The 23,605-nt window shown below is 36.9% G+C and overlaps 1 protein-coding gene across 6 annotated transcripts in view; it reads left to right on the plus strand.

The window, feature by feature from the left end:
• The window catches only part of RhoGAPp190 (Rho GTPase-activating protein 190), a 179,826-nt gene that overhangs the window by 3,438 nt on the left and 152,783 nt on the right, over window positions 1-23,605 (plus strand). For all 6 annotated transcript variants that reach the window (XM_071584008.1, XM_071584011.1, XM_071584014.1 and 3 more), the window contains exons 4-6: window positions 211-300; window positions 4,869-5,541; window positions 17,746-17,955. In XM_071584008.1, the coding sequence (XP_071440109.1) occupies window positions 211-300; window positions 4,869-5,541; window positions 17,746-17,955 (973 nt within the window). The remainder of the gene's footprint in view (window positions 1-210; window positions 301-4,868; window positions 5,542-17,745; window positions 17,956-23,605) is intronic.

A 23,605-nucleotide genomic window follows, 5' to 3' on the forward strand; every position in this document is an offset into this window, starting at 1 on the left:
ATTTTCTTTCACCCGTTTCCCCTCATTTAGTAACGTTGATTTCAGTGTTTGGAAAAATGTCATGGAATTAATATTGTTTAAGGTAGAAATTTACATTTCTAAAAACTATGTTTAGTTAAGTCTTAAATGCTAATTGTTGGGCAAAAATGCTTAGAATTTCTTTAATTCGTTAGTTTTTGGTGGAATAACATGTTGTTTTTCTTTCCTCAGGTGGGAAGATGGAGCCATATATTAAAAGAAGTAGTGCTACAAAACTCACCTCTGCTGAAAAGTTGATGTATATTTGTAAAAATCAATTAGGTAAGTTCTTAAATATTTGGTTATAGTGTAGTAATGCTTTACTAATGTTTGGTTGAAATGCCTTATGCTATTGAATCATTTATATCTTTGCTGACTTGGAGGAAAGCTAGACGTAGTGAGTGATTTACCCTGAGGTGTATGTCAGGTCCAATTCAAGTCTCATTCGGTGTGAGGGCTGGGGAAAGTAATAGAATCATTTTGTATTAATTATCTGGCTTAGGAATTTGAAGAAAACAAGCACCTTCGATGTTAAAATGGTTGCCTCATGGTTCCAATTGAAGAGAGCTCAGTGGTGGAGAGGTGTCTGTCTGACTTATTCAGGAAAGTTCCCAAATGTATCCCAATCAAGTTTCATGGCATGAAGAAAACAAAAATTCATTTGACATATTTTCAGGAGAACATCCATTTAACACTGTCTTTGAGGATATTTGCAGCTAAAGAATTTTATGAAAACCCGAAAGTGATGATCCCACCCATGGCTTCAGTTTGAATACTGCCTCTCCTTTTGATGCATCTCTTTAGCCTCCTGTTGAGAGTATGGGTCTGGGGAAATTTTTCATCCAAATAAATGGTTTCTAAAAATATGTGCATCCATCAAATATCAATGGGGAGGGGTGTGGGGTTAGTGACAGGAAAATGGGTCCTTCGGGAGTTCGGCACTCCGACAGGCCGTAGATGACTTGAGAAGAAAGAAGAATGATGACTCGTTGACTGTTGCTATATTTTCTTTTTGGCTTAGCTGTCTCTATCTTGCATCAGATGAATCTGGGCTTAGTGAATTTGCAAATGGACCGAATGTGCAAATAGCCTGAAAAAACTCATTAATTTAAATTAACAGCACTTACAAAAATCAGTTATCGGCATTTCTGGATTGGCTTTTGCAATGATGCATATTGATAGCGGCAGTGGGATCTGCTGTTTGCACTCACGGAGAGTAAACATTCTGTCATGATATTGTATCAATTCCTAAAAATATGAATTGTAAATTTTGATGGCATATTTCACTAATTTGCATTGTAACCCCCTGAGGTTAATTAGTGGCTGGCTCTGGGTCTGGTGTTTGGTTTTTGTATGTGTTCAGGCCTGTTGCTCTAGGCTGACGGGAAGGACTAGTACTGCTGGCTAACTGGAAGAACTTTGCTTTTGGCATCTGCTAATGACTGTCAATGAAGGTCTATGTAGGGAGTAAAGCAGGGTCAACTGATGCAGTCAACTGATGTTTTTCAGGCTCTGGATTGTTCTCTTTCATTTTGTTATCACTTGAAATCCACACCACCTGAATTAATTCAGCAGAGGGCAGTTCCTTTGCATGGGCCCTTCAACAATTTTTAACTCCCTTACTTCCATAGCTTCAAAAAGTTCACTCCTTATTCATTGTGCATTATTAATTCTTTCCCTAATTTTCTCTGTATCTGGAAAATATTTGAAGACAGCAAAAATGTCAGGCCAAATTGTTTTCCAGCAATAGTTCATGGTTTCACTTCATCCAAGGATTCCTATATTGTTTCAAGGACCTTTTTTTTCCAAGAAATGCCAACTTCCAAAGATTGATTTGCATTCAACTTCCTTAGAATGTTACCAAAACATCTGCCGGTTGTTGCTGAAGTTAGGATAGCATTCTTCCTTTGCGGCAATTCCTGCTGTATTTTTACAAAATAGGAAGGTAAATCTATCTTTCATTACTTTAAATCCAGGAGCCTTAAACCATCTTTAGCAGCCCATGTTTGTTGTGGCATTGTTCCCAGAATAAACTTTTCGTTGGTATTGATGACATATTCAGGCCTATTAGTATTGCTTTTTTAAGTATGAGCAACATGAATGGTTCTTTTATGATCAGTGAATGCAATTTTGCGAGAAATCTTCTCATTGAAGTTGATATCTCTACTTTAATTTGTCTAACCAACTTGTGTAGACTTGAAAATTAAAAGCCTCTTGACCTCCATCACTATCTTTCAATTTTGGTCCTCCTATATTCTATTTGATTTATTTCTGATATCAGGCTCACACCTGCCTCCTTCCCAATGGAGTATGTTTTTTTTGTCCGACCTTTAATCCAATTGGTTAGTATCTTCTAATTCTCTACCATGTGTTAACATAGGGAGTGGTAATTCCCTTATAGAACGTGGGGATTTTGATGGCAGTGGTGGTTGCAAAGTGAGCGAATGTAGCCCACTTTAATTCCTTAATAATGTGTGCATTCTGCCTACTTTTAGGCTTAATTTGGGATAGGCACTTCCTTAGGTATTTCTCGGATGCTTGTTTGCTTAACTTAGCAGAATTATCTCCATATTACCATTGAAAGCCAACCCCCCCATCCCAGTATAACTGCAGGGTATTGAATACAAACATTCATACTATGAAGGAAATTATCAGTTGAAGTTGTAATTATTTTTTTTAAACAGTGTAGACATTAGGGTTGAAGAGAGATGATATATTTCATAAATTACTCAAGTTCCGACGATTTGAAACTCACCCTGAGGAAAAATTGGGTGAAGAATTATGGCCAGATTAAAATTTTTACACAATTTGTTAAAAAATTTTCAGTGTATGAAGCAACCTATAAAATATTGTTAAAGAAATGAAAGTGCTTTTACCCAGATGGTCATGGAATGGTATCATCATCATTAGTATTCTGTTAGGCAGTCCCCAACAGCTTCAAGCAATCCCTTCTTTGTGCATGTCTAAGCATGTTCTTCTTCCTATTTATGCTGGCATCATTCATGGTTCTCTCTTCTTCATTTCTTTTCAGCATATCCGTGTTCCTTACCCTGTCTGACCACTTAATCAATAATGTTTTTCTGGGAATCTACTTTTATCAATTTTCCTACATATCTATGTCTCACGTCCATAAAGAATTAGTTACCACACAACATTTCACTAATCTGTTCCTCAGTTCCACTTCCATCCTCCTATTTAATAATCTTGAGTTTCTTGTCTGCCATTTTGGCCATTGCTTTACTTAATGCTATTCCATCTTCAACATTATGTTCTTCCAATATTTCCGTTCTTAAATACTATTTCACATAATCCAGTTTGCTTCATCTAAATGAATATTCAGTATTTTTGATTCATTGATTTACATCACATTGGTTTCCTTTGTGTTAAATCAGAAATAAATCAGGAAATGGATTGCAGAAGACTGGCGAAGTTTGGAATCCCATCAAGCACATTTTTGGTAATATTAAATTCATTTGAAGATAAAAGTTCCACCCCAGGGAGAAAAACTTGCCTTAGAAGACTCAGTGTTTCAACATGTGAAGAATATTAGGGACAAGAATACCCTTTCAAGGGCCTTTAGTTCTTGTGTTTACAAACAGAAATTTGCTGAGAGCTTGGGAATTGAATAATTCTAGGCATGGATGGATGCATAAATTTAAAAATTGAAATAAAATTTTTCAAAATATTGTTTCTGGAGAGAGTGCAAGTGTTTGTGGGGCTCTCTGTGAACATTGCCGCGATGTAGGGTGTAGTGCCACCAAATTTCTTGAAAGGTATATTGCAGGTGATGTGTTTAATATGGGGGTAATGGGTATTTTTTTATTCATATTGCTACCCAACAGGACTCGGGACTTCATGGGAGAAAATTTGCATGTGGGAAAAAGAATCCAAAGAAAGGATAACATAGTATTAACCTCTTTTTCATGAATTCATTCTTAGCTTGAGCGTAGCTTGGGTAAATGTGCAGAGTAGCCTTGCAATCACTTTTGTCTGAAGCTAGACGCAGCTCTTTTACAAGATGATGAAGTATGTGATGTGAAATGAATGATCTAAATATGCTTAGTATTCTGTTACTGTTAATAGTTTCATGATGACCTCTTAATTACTGCAGGGTCCCATCCCAAGTCAGTGTTTTGCTTTAGGTTGAATCCATGGTAGATTGTCTTTCTAGTTTTATTATTAACAACCAAATGAAGGGATACGGTAACATCTATAAAAAATGTAAATTTTTTGTTATTATAACTCATTTTTTACCAGTCAATATTTAAATTTTGATTCCAATTAATATTTGTTTAACCTTTGTGGCAATTTAATTATTTTAATTAATTTAAGAATGATTATAATTATTAAATTAGAAATTGCGAGCATATACTTGGCGATCTAACATTCATTGATTGCAGAATTTTGGGATGATCTTACAGCCTAGTGGCAGTGTAGTATAAGATATGGAGCCGTTGCTTTTGGTTGTATTTGGTGACATTTGTTTGTAAAAATAATCCTTTGTCATCATTTTTTGATGGCTGCTTAACTTTTTTTCACTTGACTGATGAGAAAGTTCCTTATGCCCACTACTCCACCATTCTCAAGTATGAATTTCCTTTTTGTTGGGAATTACTTGATGAAGATTTTGGCGAACGGTTTCAAGACTAGAAAGGGGATCAGACAAATTAGAAAGAGTATTGCTTCTCTTGAGCTCTGGGAAATCATGGACCACTATAAAGATTTTACTTAATTAAGGCAAAGGAATTGTTGACAAGGAATATAATCACAATGTTTTAATTTTTATCTAATTATTTAATATGTAATCTAATTACTGGAAAATTGAACTTTTCTTCTTCTCTTTTTTCCAGGAATTGAGAAAGAGTACGAGCAAAAGGTTTTACCTGATGGGAAGATCAATATTGATGGCTTTGTGTGTGTGTTTGACGTAAGTGTGGTACCCAGTAGGTCTATTGAGAAGCAGGTGGAATTTGCTGCAGGAGTTTTAAATAACTTAATGAAAACCAAGAAACCAATTGTGCTTGTTACTACCAAAAATGATGACGCTAATGAATCCTATGTAAAGGAAGCAGAAAAATTAGTGAGTAGGAAGGAGTATAAGGGAAGTATACTGATGATAGAAACGTCAGCACATGAAAATGTAAATGTGGACTTAGCTTTCATCATCCTAGCACAACTGATAGACCGTACTAAAGGCAGGACAAAAATTGTGCCTTTTGCTGAAGCTGCTAGGAGCAGGAAGGAACTGTTAGATTTGTCCACAGAGACCTACCTGAGACTCATCCGTTCACAGGTGACAGATTATCGAGCGTTATGGAGTCATACTTCCAAAAAGCTAGCTCAGCATCAAGACTTTATCCATCATGTTGAATTGTTTGGGTTGGATAGTGCTCAAAGGCTTTTTAGAAGGCATGTGAAGAAGTTGAAGGATGAGCACCTGGCCAAAAGAGTTCAAGGATACATGGAAATGCTTCCAGATGTCCTTCAGGAAATGGTTCCAGATCTGTCAAGCTTGAAAGATGGGTAAGCAGAATTTGTTTCCCTATCATTGCATGGTATATAGCCGTAGAAATATAAAACCTCTACCATCGGTGATTTAGCAAGGGGTCGCTTTAATTGTGTTGCCAAATCTAGCCGTCCTTGAGAAGTTGTGTGTAGCCCAAAAACACTGTATTTTTTGTTGTGGCAAACAGGCGAGGAGCTAAAGCAATTGAGTTTGCTTTGAGTCAGCTCTCGTTTTATTCAAATTTTGTTTGAAAATTGTGTGAAACGACAGCTCTTAATTGAGGGTTTATTATTTTTCTGACAGGTGCAAAATATGAAATTTATTGGGGCAGTAAAAATGTCCAGCATTACCATTAGTGAGACTGAGGAAATGCTGTAGCCCTCTTTTGCATTAGCTGTGTTATGCATATATATTCTTAACATGGTACATAACACAGATTTACTACAAACTTGGAGAATGAGGAACTCTGGTAATGTCACGGAAGTTCATACAGAGTTGACCATCTAAAGTCCGGAATTTCATTAGTATACCTTTAAAATCCTTGTGTTTATTATATTTACTATATTTCCCCTTAGTGGCCCCACATAAATTTTCATATGGTAATATTGACATTTTTTGTTGAGCAAAACCTGGAAAAGTGTGAGAAATTCATAAGTCAAAACCTGCAGCACCCAAAATAAGAATGCAAACATTTTCCTTTAGCTATCCCAATATCCTGCTTCATTGATAATTAGATATGCGTGAGAAATTCATTGGTCCATCCTGCAGTACCCATCTTGAGAATGCAACCATTTTTGTGTAACCATCTCAACTTCCTTGGTTCATGTATGGTAATTAGGCATGTTTGATGGGAATACTTCTGTTGACAATTTTTTCTCAATTTATAATACAGTGGACTCTTAAGTAAAACGTTTTTAAAAGGACCTGGAATTCTGAAGTTGCCAAAGAGTAGAGCATCAAACCAGGGTTAGACCCACTGAAAATTGCAGTTTTAATGCCTGTAATATAACTTCAGGGCAGTTAATTCATGACTCAATCACTTAATTATGTTCGTTTCGTAGCTTGTTGGTGATTGCATGTGACAACATTTAATTCATAAATATTATGCAAAATATAAAATTCATTGTTTGTAAATATTTCTTCAATACCTACATTATTGATACTTTATAAATCAGTACTTCAGCAACTTTGAAGCGCCCTCCAAGTGCAGTAGAATATCTATTCTCCATATTGTAATTTTATGAATGCACAAGATGAGTCCAAGCTGATTTCTAATGAATTAGTGCAGAATTTTGATTTGGAATTACTTAAATTAAGTAGTTGTATATGAAAGTAAACAGCAGTACTTCACAGAATACGAGTGCTATTTAGACTTGACCAGTATTAAATGCTCACTATTTTGAAGTACACATTTTTTACTTTGATTGTAGCCTGATTTATCTGTGAGATATTCTTTGTTAAAATTGAGGGATATGATGTAATTTGCTTTGGCATCCAAGAAATTTCTAAGCCACACATCCTTAAGGCCAGGCTTTTAAATGTCTCCTTAAACTGAAGGTCAATCCAGTTTACCAAAACTCTTTTTATGACTACTGGTTAAGTTAAAAACAACCCTGGTTGCTTTGTTAATATGTATGCTCCATTGTGAGGGATCTTGTTTTGTTGCTCATGGTAGAGCTCAGGCTCCGACAGAAAGTTTCTTTATTTTTGTCTTTAGAGTTTTATCCAGTTATTTTAGTTATCTAAATAATATAGAATAAGTACTGGCCAAAAAATCAAGTAGGTTCACTTCTGTGAAAGAAAAATTAAGGATTGAAGAATGCGATGAGAAACAGGGAAAAAAGTTTGAAGTGGCAGCCCGCTTCAGTGTGCCTGTGTCAACTCTTGTCGGCTATTTTGAGAGGGAGAATTGATTTTAAATTCAATTAAAGGTGCAGCTGAAACGAAAACTGTCAGAGGAGCTAGATTTGAAGAACTTGAGAATTTGCTGGGTGATAATTTTTTCATGCTGGGAACCAAACAACACTAAGTGGTCTAACTCTGCAGCATAAAGCAGAAAATAATCCCTGTGAAATAGGATATTTGATATGAAGTAAATATGGTGAACAACTTAAAGTGAATATGTAGAGCATCTTCTAGATGGTTAGTTAGTACGTTAGCCCCCGCACCATCTCAATCCCCCCCATATTTTCAACGAATTTCACTGCAAAAATTCTACGAATGGACCCATTTTAGACCTGTTTTTTCATGATTTCTTTGCTCCACTGGTGCCTATAGGGATGCATAAAAGTCTCCATTTATCGTATTGTGTGTCCTTTTTGCAAGTAATTGATACAGTTGATTCCATGTGAGCCCCAAAAAAACTGTGGCCGTCACATTGTTGAGTGATTTCACCGTGTTTGCATCTTCGAATCCAAATCCATATTAGAAACCACTGTTTCCATTGTTCCTTTGTCGCTGGAGAGTATTAGTGTATCCATTTTTCTTCCAAGCTTTTGTTTTGATACAAAAACTTATCAGGATTGAAACTGAAAGCACAATATCAGACTCTAAATCAACCACACAATCACGTTCATTTTCTATTGAGAGTCAACGTGACAACCACCTTGCCAAGATTTTTTTCACCTCCAACTTTTCATGAAAAAACAATATGCTACGTCCTGATATGCCTGTGGCCTCAACTATATCACGCACTTTGATTGGACGACCACTCGGAATCATATAATGGCTTTTTCAATCATTTTAGAGGAAGTTGCTTCCACTGGACATCCCAAATGATCATTTGTGGATGTATGGCCTTGTTTAAACTCTATTACTCAACTGTACACAGTTGCAAGCACAGATTCAGATGTATGGTGAAGTTCATTCAACTGGCATTTGTGCTCTTTTGGTGCAAAGCCTTCTTAATAGAATTGTTTACTCCATGCAAAAAGTTCATTTTTTGTCATTATTTTAAATTAGCAAGTTTGTGGCTACTGTTTGCTGTTGTTTGATTGACTATAGACATAAAATCACTTAATGTGTGTAGATGAAACATTAACAGCAGTCTGGTGAGAGACGAGGCTTACTAAAATCAAACCTTTTCAGATACAGGCGGCAACATCTTAAGGAATTTTTAAATTTTCTAAAGGAATTATTAAGTGACCCACATAACTTATTGTAATTTGTGAAACTGGTTAATTTTGCTGTCATTTAGCAATTGAAATGGAAAAAATTAATTAAGTTGACTCAAGTAGTTTTAGTTTTAGGGGAGGTGGGCAACAGCGAAGCAACAGCATTTGTGTCAATAGGGATGAATGGGAAAGGATGAAGGCTGGAGAGAAACTCATAGGTGGCATTGGCCTAATTTTATCAAAATGAGCCTACGAGTTGGTCGGTTAACGTCCCATCCAACGGACACTATCAGGGTGAATATTTGACAATTTTTGATGTTTTACATTAATTAATGCCCAAACTTTTGAAGATGCCACTCTTCCTGAGCCAACTCCATGTGTCTTGTCATAAAAGCCAAAGTGACGAATAGGATAAGAATGATATGGTCTCTCCTCAAATTAGGAGAAAAGGTATCATCCAAGTCATAATACTTTATATCAGTTTGACCTTTCCAACAATGTTGGAGATAATGTTTAATAGCATATGGAAAAGATCGACAAATAATTTTTCCGAAATGGAAGAATTGAAATTTTGACAGTGTATGCTTTATTATTTTAAAACAAATATTTTTCGGTAGCTTATTCTCAAGAGCTGGTTAAATTACAGCCCCTTAAATAGTTATACCTTAATTTATCTTTCTTAGAGATTCCTTTATTTTAATGCACAGTCTAATAGGATATATTTTATCAGGATTATAATTTCTAGTTATTTTTTTCAAGTTTTTTTGGCTTGTTTTATGTGAGTCTTTTGAAAATCATATTTACATTGTCATGAGCACTTTGAAGGCCATCGTTCTAATATTTGTGCATAAAGCCAGCAGCTTTTTCCTGTTATTTGGGAAAATCAGTTTATTATTCAAAATAGATAATGTAACAACGTGCAGTCAACATGCTGTTTGTGGATTTAAATATATATACCTATATACAAATGTAGGTAGGTATATATATATATATATATATACAAAAATATATACCTACACATCGATGCCATCTTGAACTGATACTACCTCCTAAGCAGACGGTTGCTTGTGTCTCGTTAGTGTCTTGTTATTGCTTTTTCATTACAGTCGATCCCCTGTTATTTCTTGTCTTCTCCGCAATCTACATCTTGAGTAGGAAGGTACGAGTGATGAGTTCAAGCCCACATCATCTTCCCTTGGTAAACAACCTTATTTCCTATCCCCTCGATGCATGAGCATACAATTATCATGTATAGGATTCAGACAAAACTTGATGGATAATTAGGGATTTACCAATCACCTCATCTTACGAGGGTAATCCCAGAAGGACCCGACCCAACAAAAAAAGCACATAAATTTTGGAAAAAAATTATTTATTTTTCAACATAATCTCCATGCAGCTCTATACACTCTTCTCATCAATGTTCAATAAGTTCAATGCCCTTTTCATAATGAGAACTGTCTTGCTCCTCAAAATAGCCATTAACTGCCGTCATCAGTTCTTCATGGTTGGAAAATCTTTGACCACGGAGCTGTTTTTTCGTTTGCAAACAGAAAATAATTCTAGGAGGCTAAATCTGGTGAATAGGGTGCGTGAGGTGGCAATTTAAACTTTAATTTATGAATTGTGGCCTTTGCAATAATGGATTTGTGAGCTGGTGCATTGTCTTGAAGAAACAACACTTTCTTCTCAGCCAAATGTGGCCGCTTTTGCTTGATTTCTTTGCTCAAACTTTGCAATAAGTTCGCATAATTCTCACTGTTGATAGTTTTTCTTTTTCCAAATAGTCAATGAAAATTATCCCCCGTGCATCTGAAAAAAACGATGCCATGACCTTGCCAGCAGATGAAATGGTCTTTGCCTTCTTTGGAGCTGGTTCTCCCTTTTGAATCCATTGTTTTGATTGTTCTTTTGTCTCAGGTGTGAAGTAATGGGCCCATGTTTCATCCATGGCTATGAAACGGTGCAAAAGTTCAGCTTCGTTACTGTGAAACTTTGCTAAACACTCAATTGAAACATCTTCTAAATCTGGAATCCTCTCGATCTTTCTTTTGCTTGAGTGCGGGCAAATGCGGCAGCCATTTTGCACACAGCTTTCTTATGACCAAATTTTCGGTTAATGTGTGATGTACCGCACTTTTTCCAATGCCTATTGTCTGCTAGCTCGTGCACTTTCATTCGACAATCATCCAGTAACAGGATTTTCTTCACCGTTTCAGGAGTCATCACCTGATTTGCTCGACCGATGCGATGCTTGTTTTGACAGCTCGTATGGCCTCGTTTAAACCCTGCTACCCAATATTTTACTGTTGTTAACAAAGGAGCAGACTCACTCAGAGTAGAATCCAATTCAGCTTCTATATTGGTTGGGCTGAGGCCTTTCAAATAAAAGTATGGTATCACATAATGATGACCAATTTTCTCCATTTTCACAAATCACTGAAAACATTCACTATTGATGGCTGCCAAACAAATACCAAACAATGTGGCATCTTCAAACTTGAAAAGTATGCTTTATAGATTGTGTTCTTTCTAATACAGTGATATTTTTCAAACACCTACTGCCCTCTCTAGGTCAGGCCATGTACTTCTGGGACCACCCTCATAGAAGAATCAACCCCCTTTTCAACTGGTCTGATGTGTGATAGACCTCAAATTCTTACTGAATGTACCATGCCATATTTTTCTGTTGTTTTTACTGTCACATTGATAACAAACATGATGAGCAGGACCGATGGGTATGAGAGGCATAAATTTGACCAGAAGGAACTATCCCAGTGCTTCACTTGGATTAATTTGGAAGAGGTGACAATTGAGTAAATGAAAGCTTTTCTGGGTGTAATGAATCAACCCAACGTGCAGAGTTATTGGTCCATGGGTTTTGAGTTTCCTGCTCCATTTTTTCTAGTTTTTTCAAAAGGGAGAGGTTTTTGCAAATATTTTGGGTGTTGCACTTGGAAAACGATCAAAAATCAAGTTGAAATTTGAGAACAAGAATGGAGAAGGTAAGCTCCTTTTGTTGTATCTGGAAATGAAATTTAGGGAGATATCTGTTGATGAGGCTGTTGTTGGTTTTTAAGGGAATTATAAGATTCATGGCGTATAATCCTAAACGGCTAACAAAATGAGGTATTTGTTTATATGCCCTCTCAGATTCCAAATGTAGTTACTTGCATTCATTTGTTCCTTATCATGGTGGAATCACATCTGCCACATTGTTGAGACCTAATCTCCATTTTACCAGCAGTATAGTTTTACAACTGCGTGAGAAATTGAAGAATACGGAAAAATCTCTGGAAAAGTGCAAATTTGTGTTTCTCATAAGAATATGATGCCTGGTGCTCAAGGCTATCATTTCCTCACCAAAAGGTATTGCACTAGTTTAACCCTTGTGCGGGAAATGCTCGAGGAAAAAAGCACACTTGACAGGCACAATAATGCCCAGTGGGAAAGATAATCCTAGTGTAATCGAACACCCAAAGCCAAAGAAAGGAGAATGAATACAAAGGTAATGCTTGTTGCATGGAAGGACAAGAGGGTAGTCACGATGCCTAGTACATGAGACCATTCACAGGCTGAGTCAGTGGAAAGGAGAGTGTGTGATAGATGTGGTGATGGTGATTTATTCGGTAACTTGCAAAAGGTCTTGTGGAGGAATTCAGAGGTGGAGCACGGACTCCTTGAGGTAGATGAGTATCCGAAAAGCCAGATCAGTGCTTGGACAAAAAGCTCCATGTAATCATTTCTCACTCTAACAAAAAACATAAAGAGATTGTGTTGTTTGTTTAAATAGAAAAGCCAAATGTTGAAGAAGCCTGACAATTAGTATATGCGAGCTAGTGAATGTAATCCAGGTCCTCACGTGGGTGAATATTTCAGAAAAGGTCAATCCATATCAAATTATAGTCATAAAAATAACTGAAAGATTGCAATGAATAATATTCATTTTAAAAATTTCCAACTAAAAAAGTTAAATGAAGAGACATTTAGTCTTTATTGTGGTGCTGCCCCTTTTAAAAATGGCTGGTTTGGAAATTAAATGCCCAGTAGACTACCGGAATGAGCAGAATAACATCCGAGTGCTGAGGGTTAATTTATGCATGTAACAACTGAAATGATAATATTTATTAAGTCTACAAAATGTATATATATTAATGTCTCATTTCATTATTTGGAACTCCTATGCACCCTCTACTTATTTATGTAGATGTAAACTGTTAGAAACATTTTTCACGGTTAAAATCATCCTAAAAACAATGCTGAAAATAATTCACAATCAGCTTACCCATAAGAAACCAATGGCACTTTCCATAAAACCTGCATTTGTATTAAATTGAGTAGTATAATACTGAACATAAATATTTAAAATGTCAAAATGGCTGGAAGAGCTTCCATTCTGATGCGGTTGTCTGTATATTTTTCACATATGATTTTTGTCTACTTGTTGGATTATTTTATGCTCTTTTCGGTCAAATTCTGCCTGGTAGTAGGGAAGTATTTCTTCCTTATTAATATTCCTACATTTCTCTTGTTTTAATTACACCCTGTACTTGCACTTCTAATCATATGACTAACTAGGCCAACATTCTTTTCTAAATATGCAAATACGGCTAACCCTCAATATTATATCTTGAGTGGGATCTGAGGATTGTTTGAATGAGGCAAAAACTAAGATAATCTGTGGTTTTGGCTCATACAAGATGCCATATAATTCCCCAATGTGTAAGGAGGCCCCATTTAAAATATGAACTTACCTTATGTAATATCTCAGATTCCCAGAAGGAATAAGGCTGTAGTAATTCATTATCACCTTTGAAAAAATAATTGGTTGAATCAAACAGATTTAGAATTTTAAAAATTTTCTCCTTGATGCCTGAAGTGAAAAGTGATTATTCCAGTTATCTATGCATATATTGAATCTTTCACCCGGATTTGTCCTTTGACCACTTTGGCCTCTGCCATAGAGCCCTGTGGATATGAGGGTGTTGTCACCATCTCCAAAGGAGGTTCCAACTTAATTCCACTGATTTTGCAGTACATATACTAATGCTAAAAAAACTGGTGGTACTGAGAACTGGGTGCTGGAACCAATCCATGTGTATTAGGTGCTTATCTCATGCATTTCTGTTATGTTTTACTAATCATTATTTGCGGACAGCAAAAATCTATGTATGCAGGTTTAATAATATGAAATCTCAATGGACTACAACCTTAGGCATAAAACCACTCAATACCAAGCCCAACAGCATGTAAAAATACACTCATCAAGGTAGGGCCATATATTTTCCCTTTGCCGTCAATGGTTTCCCAGGAAGTACTAGTACCCAAAAAATTACACAGCTCAGGTGAAGCTGGAAGCCGAGAGGTGCGCCTTGGAATCAAAACCAGGTTCTCTGGTCAGTAGTCAAATGCTCTACCCTTGGACTAGTGAGTAAAAAATATAGAATTGAGCTTGTGTGTGAAAATTCATAGTTATGTCCTTTCATTATGATTATATCTCGATGTTCAGTTATTAATGAATTATCTGCCGGCACAGTGTAAACGTTGAGCATCTAAAGGTGACTTATTTGCTGTATTTGCTTCAAATATACGTGTTATAAAATCATTCCCTTATAAAAACTACTCTCCATATAGATTATGACCTAGCTGTGGAGGTAGGGATTGTTTGTTTGTATGACCCATAGAGTAGTTCTTGTAGGAGTAATAGTAATTACTAGTTTAGTCGCTCTTGCCATAGCCATAGGTCAATTGTTAGGAGCCTGGTGAAGGGTTGTCCTTCAAGTGTCTGTTTCTCAGTGAGGCAGTTAAAAAGTTGATCCCAGAGGGGTGCACTTTGAAGTGATGATTCCTGTTGAAAACATTATTAAGGGTAGCAACTGGATATTAGCTCGGTTATCTCTGGTAGTGGGAGTGGCAAGACCTTGGGGGTCATCATCAAATGAAATTCTTAAAATACCAAGTGAAATTTGGAAAACATCAAGCAAGAGATGTTATGAGGAACTAAAGACATGTTTCCTGTAGGAGGAAGGACATGCTCCTATAACTGGAATTGATTTCCATGAAATCCCTGAATGATATCCAATCACTAGGGGACTCATTTTTTGTGCTCTTGTTGGGCATTGTGATTACTCATATCTATGAATTATATAGTTACTTTTTACACAGAAAATATGTGCAAATTTAATTATTCCTTTTTTGGTGAACCAGATATGACATGTGCATCAGGTTTTTCACATAAATGACAGGAACATATTCATAGGCATTTCGAATGACATCTATTTGATTACTTGTGCTGGGTTAGATTTATATTTTTAAATAATAGTTAACAATACAGATTATTCAGAACCTGGGATATCATTTTGCAGTAATCATTTTGAAATGGAGTTCTATATGTTAATCGGCAATATATTGAAAACGTATAGGTAGTTATCCAATAAAATATATTGCATCTCCTCTGTAATTGGAACTAAGTTCTTGTATAATCTTGTACCCGATATAACCACAGTACAAGGCCTGAGGCTTGTTATTGTTGGCTATTCTAGACTAAGGACTTTCAATGGAAGGGTAACCCATTATTTAACAGGTTGCCTGATTCTGCAACGGGGGCTCATTCTGTCATACTTTAGCCGTAACAATATCCTGACTTCAGGCATTTGATTCAAGTGTTTATGGTTGCAGATTTCAGTGATCTCACTTTTGAACAAGTAATTAATGTGTGTGATTGTTAAGTGTTTGAAAAATCGTGAAATTTTAGAAATTTTATTTATATATACTTACATATAATAATTTTTGCTGTGTTTTACCACTTACTGATTATAAAGGAATGACAATTTTATAATTTGTAGATTGATTGTGTAACAGTCATATATTGTTTCAGAGAAAATAATTTATCATGCCTATAATGTAGTGAAATTACTATCTCAGAACTGCATTATTAATTATAATTTTAATAATGCCCAAGTTTTCTAGAAGCGGTGATGTTTTGGTCTTATTTTGGATTTAGCAAAGTCTACCAGGATCATGGCATTTTATTTGGAAAAGTGTTGCTTTGCCATTTATTACTCCTTAACGCTATAAGTGTCAGAATTTCCCATATCTAAATGTGTACCTACTTTATTGCTGTTTGTTTTGACCAGTGTAGTTTTGTCTTAATTTTTATCACGTAATAAATAACCTAAACTGTTTAATTGGCATTAAATGTTTGTATATTGTCAGCTAATATTTCAGATGTTTCAAATATTTAATAGTTTTTAGCACTTGTAAAATATTGCAATTGCACAAATATGCAATACAAAATGCTTGTTAATGCTCTTAAGAAATTCAATTGAAAATGTTGCCGAATAAATAGTATTAATATTTCATAAATAATCAGTATAATGAAATATTAGAGACTATAGCAAGGTAATAATTTTTACCCAATGATGTGTTGGTCATTAAACAAGTCCTTGGGAAATCACGGAAAAACAAATTATTTTGGGTATATTTTGTTTATTTTTCAACAAAATCTTGTTTAGCTTGGTGCACTTCTTGTGGCATTTCGCCCACTATTTTAAGCAGACCATAAATTAAGATTTTGGAAGGTTGTAAAAATAGGCATCTGCATTGGCAATGACCTTTCAATATTAACTGTTTGCCAATGGGTCATTTTTTTTCTTGCTTGGAAATAAGAAAGTCACTGGGGGCCAAATCTGGTGAATTCAGTGTATTTGTAATAATCTGAACTTAAGTTTCGTAATTTTGGCTGTGAAAACTCTGCAGATGTGCACCTGTGCATTGTCTTAATGGAAGAGAACTTTTTCATTGCCAAATGAAGACTTTTTCTTAATTTATTCTCTCAACTGGCACAATAATGTTTCATAATATTTTCCATTCATATATTTTTTGTCCTTTTTGCAAGTAATCAATGTACATAGAGTCTGTGTGTCTATTAAAAAATCATGGCCTTCACCTTGTCAGCCATCTTTGCCTTCTTCGGAGCTGGATTTTCTTTATAAACTCTGTTTTGAATGTTCCTTCGTCTCTGAAGTGTAGTAGTTTATCCAAGTTTTATCCACAGTTTGACTTTTTAAATTGACGCAGGAATTCGCCGGAATTGTGATGGAAAAGCTCCAAATCAACCTTCAAATTGACCACACGATTGTGTGTATTCTCCTCTGGGAGCTTCTGTTATGCCTCTGACCTTAATTATTTTGTGAATTTGATTAGTGAATCGCTCAACAAACTGGTTTGAATCCATTTGGTGTTAAGTCTTTTAAATGGAAGTGTTTAATCACAGCATGTAACTCATTTGTTTAAAATTTTTCTAAATAAACAAAAGTTTGTTGCTTTAGTCGACTATGAAGATGGAACCATGCAATGGATATCTGGAACCTTAAAAGCAGTGAGAGATAAGGCTTACTTAGAGAAAACCTTTTCTGATACTAGGAGTATCTCTTAGATTTTTTAAGGACTTATTTTAGGACGTGCATACATTAGTTTCTGCATGTATTTTATCTAAAGTCAGGTGCTGTTGATTATTAATGCCTTTTATTTGAAAAGTAAACAACCTTATTAAGGAGAAGAAATATTTTATGTATTAAATTAGCCACGCAGCTAAACCCAAGCTTCTTTGGCTACCAGAATTTCTGCAGAGGACAAAGGTACAGAGCTGGCCCCTGATATCTGGAATGGGGTTCACTCTAGAGCTTTGTGCAAGGTTAGCTTTGTATTCTGAAACCACATTTCAGTTAATTACTTTAGTGGAAATGAACAAGGTTCCTGAGAAATGTGATTTAATGTTCCCAATCCCCAGAGTATGTAATTTTTGGCAATTTTGAGAACTTTAGGTTTTACTCCCCAAACTCCAATTCCTGAGACAGAAAATTGAAATCTAATCTCTCCTGTGCCACTACCTTCCTCATCGTCTCTGGAAGGACATTTTCCTTCATGACAATGCAAGAATGGATTTAATGGCTCCCATGGTAAATGAAGTTTTCTGTAATTTTTTTATTATCTTTAACTGTAATTCCTTTACAGAGAGTGATTTTTTGATTAGGATGGTCTTATGTTTTGATACGAGCTCCATTTTTCCCTTGATAATTCTAATGTCATTCATATATTTCCTTACAGGGACTGGCCTACGGTACAGCAGCATATAAAAGAACATCCGGACTTCAACCAATATTTTTATGAATGCCCTGAGGATATCCCTTGGACTGAATGTGATTTTGTTGACTCGAGTGAAACCAGGATTCCGTATGAGGTTTTGGATACAAGTGAGGCTGAAACAGTATATAAGAACCATGTAAATGCCCTCCAGCAAGAACAGAAAAGATTAGAGTAAGTGACATAAATTTTAAATTAGTTATAGACATCAAAATTGCTCTCTTTACATTTAATTATAGGTATTTTCATTGGATTGCATGCTTGTTTGTTTGCTGTTCCTTAATTTTTATTGCCTTATTCACATTAAAAATTGTTGCACAAATATCTTGAAAGGGGTGTCTTGAAGACTAAGTAAGAAATGTCTGAAATTGGAACGAAATTTGAATGCTTGGCTTATAATTAAGATAATTTTTTTTATTACCGGTCATATTTTGGATAACCCAGAAAATTTCCATTTTAGTTTTTAAACACTTAGATGATATGTCTTGTTTTGACTCCAACTCTTTATGATATGCACCTTTGAAAATTTATTTTTGAATAACATGGTACTAGCTAGTCACAAGTTTTAATTTAGAAGCATTCCATTCAAAATGGTCCTTATTTCATTTTCAATTGCATCACTGTTTAATTTTTTAATAATATAAATGTATTTTGGAAAAAAGAAATATCTATAAAATGAAAACTTGCAGTTGAATTAAATAGGAATGTCTGGAAACTGCAATTGAAACATGATAACTTAGTGACCAATTTGATATTGAGTGAAATCATCAACGGCTAAACAAAATATGTGATGAATTCGGTTACTCGGGAGCACTTTAAAGGTGAGAATAAGGGCTCCTCTCTGGGCAGGGAGTATCACCAAGTGTATATTTTACTACATATATCAATGAAAAAATAGAGTTATTAGTACAAGAGTAATCTGCTGCTTTTGAGTTCTGCACAGTATCCATGCCCTTGTTGTGAGTAGGCTCCTCTTCCCTTTACTCATCATATCCGCAGTTATTCATTGTGAATTACAAATGGCGATGAGCCTGGGTGGTTTCTTCTCGAATGGGAAACAATTAGTGTTGTGCTAGAGTTGAACTGCTTATATGTGATGGAACAGTGAACCCAATATATCTATATATGTATATTAAGTGTAATATATTATGCTATAGGCACACAATGTGACCTTGCATTCTCCTTTTAAGTTGCTTTACATGCAACAAAGGCCGTAGTGTGCTTGAGAGGAGCTGGATGACTCAATACAAGTGTCTTGGCAAAACCTTAAGTGACTAAATTAGTACTTGGGAAGTTCACTTCTGGGTGACCATTTTTGCGGTTGTCCCTTTATTCCCAACACTGTTTCATCGGGTATTGTTGTGATAACCTTTGCTTTGGCATCAAAGTTAATGCCCTATTATGCGCAAAAGCAGGACAGATAATTATTTATATTTCTCGTATCGTCGAGCAACATTCTAATTATGAAAAAAACAAATGATGTTAACAGAACTTAGAAGTTTATTTTAACTTGTTTTTATGTTGAATACATGCATCATAAAACTCATGCATATGATAATGCAGTCAGAAATTTTGTATGTATGGATGATTGAATATATGTAGCTTTGCATGTATATGTAGTGTGTTGACACATATCTTTAGGGTTTCACCATATGGCCCCACCCTTCTTTGGCAATCCAACTCAATCACTCTACATACCCTCATCTTTTCTCTCTCTATTTTCTTTCTGCTTTCTTTTTCTTCTCTCAGTATCTTTCTAACCCCTTCTTTATACCCCCCTCCCTCTGCCTGTCCCTCCCTTCAACCTTGTTTGTATACATCTCTTTTTCTAACCTTGTTTATATATCCCTCTCTTTCTCTACATCTTAATAACCTATTTTACTCCCTTCCCCACACTAACGGTTCTTTTTCTGCCTCTATCTTGATAGTAGTTATTATGGGAAGTGACTAATAGTATTAGAAGTTTTAGGGGAGGCGACCGACAGCTAAGGTCATTTGCACCATTAAAGATGGATGGGAAAGGAAGGGTGGAGAGAAACCTGGCATCAGCGGCTATTCTTAACAAAAGGCACCAAGGGGTCCGTAGTTTAACGTCCCATCCAATTGAAGTCTTACCCGCTCAAAGTTCTCTACTCAAAGCACCTTAAGTAGGGATCAGGATACCACTGAAAAATATATACCGCCTCCAGGATTTGAACGCGGACCCTCTCGGTGGGAAACCTGTACGTAAGCCACCACACCATCCTGATCCCCCTGGTGACTAATAGAGTAGGTCATTAATGATTATATTGATCAGTGCTTAAATTGGTAAAGGTAGGGATTTTGGGGAATAGGTTAGGGTAGAAAAAATCCTGCTCCAGTATTAGTAATCTCCTAATAAAAGGTGCCAAGGGGCCCACAGCATATATTATGCCATCCAATCAAATAACAAGGGGAGGGATCATGTCAATAAAATTAGTGAGCTAAGTGTAGAACAGATGGATTAGGATGACATTTTTTCAATCAACGATACGGGATCAGAATAGCATTGTAATACTCGGGTCAAAATTAGTCTAGTATGTATTTGCCAGCTGCCACACACCCGAGCGGTAGGGTACATAAATGTTCCATATAGGAACATTTAGGTACAATTATATCTTACTGGTATATCTTATATATGTATATGTAGATATACAAATCATAGGGATAGGGATATATGTGTGTATATATATATATATATATATATATATATATATATATATATATATATATATATATATATATATATATATATATATATATAACATAACACAAATAGAAAAGAATAGACACATATAAAAGAACACTTACACGGTAAATTGTTCGAGCTTTCGGCCCTCTCAGGGGCCTTCTTCAAGAGAGACTGAAAATATGCTATGGAACAGGAGAGGGGAAAGAGTTATGGGCGTGGAGGGGAGGTGTGGAGGGGAGGTGTGGAGGGAATGCTGGGAGGGAAATTAAATATGGCGGTTAAGGGTGGGAATTTTAAAGGAACGGAAGGATAGTATGTAGGCGGATTCACGAGTTCTCACCTCTATGTTGGTAGCTGAATCAGGTAGGGATTCTAGGATGCTGAGGGAAAAACACTGGTCGAATGAAAGGTTGTGGGAATTGGCGTGTGAAGGGATAGGAAGAGAAGAGAGTGAGGCAGAATTACAGGAGTATCGGTGATTATTCATTCGGATGGATAAGGGGGTAATGCATTCACCTATGTAGAAGGAAGTGCAATGCTTGCATGATAAAAGATAAATAATATTTTTTGAGAGGCAATTAGCGTGGGAACGAGGTGGGGGGGCTATGAGGGGATGTAGGGAGAGGGGAGTAGGCATAATAAGAGGACAGGTTTTACATCGGGGGCGGTTGCAAGTTGGGGAAATATTGGGAAATTTGTCACGGGGGGGCGCCAAAGGGTTGGTGGATCTCAGAAGGTTTTTGAGATTGGCGGGTCGTCTGTATGCGATAGATGGGCATTGGGGTAGTAAGGATGAGGTCGCGTCATTGTCATGTAGAATTGGGAACAGTTCTTTAAGGGGGGTTTTCAGTCTGTGTGATCCGGGGTAATAGGTGGTGCAAAGGTTGAGTCCTGCGTCAGATGTGGGCTTGTTATTGTGTGGTGTGTGTGGTCGGGTGGAACGGTGGATTTTATTTCGTAGCAACTTTTCTGGGTAACCGCGTTTGAGGAGTGCAAGGTGTAGATTGGCAAGGTATTTGTTGAGAGTGGCTGTGGTGTTGCAAATTCGGTGTCCGCGGATAGAGAGAGAGTTAGGAATCGAGCGTTTTGTGTGTTGAGGATGACAGCTAGTGTGGTGAAGGTATTGCTGATGGTTAGTGGCTTTGATGTGTACTGAAGTAGTGAATTTGTTGTTTTGAAGTGAGATGTCTGTGTCAAGAAAGGTGATAGTGGAGTCTGAAATGGAAGAGGTGAATTTAACCGTGAAAGATGAATTTAAGGCGGATAAGAAGTTGTTGAGAGAGTCAGAGCCATGTGTCCAGAGAATAAAAATATTGTCTATGTAGCGGACCCAGAAAAGAGGTTGAAGGGGTTGCTGTGACAGGAAGGTCTCTTCGAGATGGCCCATGAAGAGATTGGCGTATGATGGTGCCATCCTCGTTCCCATCGCTGTGCCTTTTGTCTGTAGGTAAAAACAATTTTGGAAAGTGAATGCATTTTTTGTAAGGACGAAAGTGGCAAGATTGAGGAGAAATTCCGTTGAGGGGCGCTGGGGTAGGGGGCGCAGAGAAAGATAATGCCGGAGGGAGGATAAACCTTCTGCATGGGGAATAGAAGTGTAGAGTGAGGTAACGTCGATGGTGGCCATAAGTAGGTTGGGTGTGGAGGGAATAGAGACGGAATTTAGACGGTCGAGGAAGTGGTACGTGTCTTTCGTGAAGGAGGGCAAGGAGAGTACAAGTGGTTGTAGGTGGTGGTCAAGGAATGCGGAGATTCTTTCGGTGGGAGAATTGTAACTGGAAACTATAGGACGACAGGGGATGTTGGGTTTGTGTATTTTTGGGAGGAGATAAAACTGGGGTGTTCTGGGGTTTGGGGGTGAAAGTAGGGATATGTCTTGGGAGGTGAGGCCTTCTTCTGGTCCGGAGTGGAGGAGAAAAGACCGAATTTCGGTTTGGAAAGTTTGTGTTGGGTTTTTGGTTAGAGTGGTATAGGTGGATGTATCATTCAGGTGAGCGAGGGCTTTGGAAATATAATCTTTGGTGTTTAGAATTACAACAGAGGAGCCTTTGTCGGCGGAGGTAACAACGATGTTAGGATTGGACTGTAGGGTTTTTAGTGCATGACGTTCGTTCATGGAGAGGTTATTTTTCGGTCTGAGATGTTTTCTGAAGGATTGATTGGAAACTTTTTCGATGAGGAGACGTATAAAAATTTCGACAGGATGGTTACTAGGAAGGGGTTTTGGCTCATGAGTTGAAGCCGGGCGGAATTTGTCAAGTGCGGGATTGGTTTTTAGGTTACTGAAAGGTTTACTTTGTGATTTCCAGAAGGCGCGCCATCGAAGGTTTCGGCAGAAATTGAGGGTATCAGTGAGTATGTTTATGTGGTTTATTTTTGGTGTAGGGGAGAAGGATAGGCCTTTGCTAAGAACGGATATTTCATTGTCTGAAAGGCTGGTGTTTGAAAGGTTTACAATGTCATGGGCAATTCCCACCCTTAACCGCCATATTTAATTTCCCTCCCAGCATTCCCTCCACACCTCCCCTCCACACCTCCCCTCCACGCCCATAACTCTTTCCCCTCTCCTGTTCCATAGCATATTTTCAGTCTCTCTTGAAGAAGGCCTCTGAGAGGGCCGAAAGCTCGAACAATTTACCGTGTAAGTGTTCTTTTATATGTGTCTATTCTTTTCTATTTGTGTTATGTTGTGTCAGCCAATTATTGTGCCGCTCGTATGAGTTTTTCCGTACAATCGTGATATTAAGCTACCTAGCTACTGTTCCTGTCTCTTCTGTGTTCGTCGTGGGATCCAGCACCAGGTTTTGCGCCGCGGATTCTGCTCTATTTTGAATGTGCTATCCTTTCCCTCACCACTGTCTTCCTTCGTTTCCTATTTATTTTCCACAACCTTCTCAATCGCCTAAAAATGGACCACCCTCATCCCATTCCGTCTTGGATCCGAAATTTTCGCCGTCACGCCTATAAGCTCGCCAAATACACAAGCCACACCGAGTTTCTCACCTCCTGCCTGTCCTTAGGAATCGTTCCCAACGGTCTAGTCATTTCCCTACCACTATCTGCTACTCTTCCCGATATCCACCCCATACTTAATGCATTCTCTTACCAAAAATC

The sequence above is a fragment of the Hetaerina americana genome, unplaced genomic scaffold, assembly GCF_022747635.1.
Source record: "Hetaerina americana unplaced genomic scaffold, ioHetAmer1.1.p SCAF_16, whole genome shotgun sequence".
Classification (NCBI taxonomy): domain Eukaryota; kingdom Metazoa; phylum Arthropoda; class Insecta; order Odonata; family Calopterygidae; genus Hetaerina; species Hetaerina americana.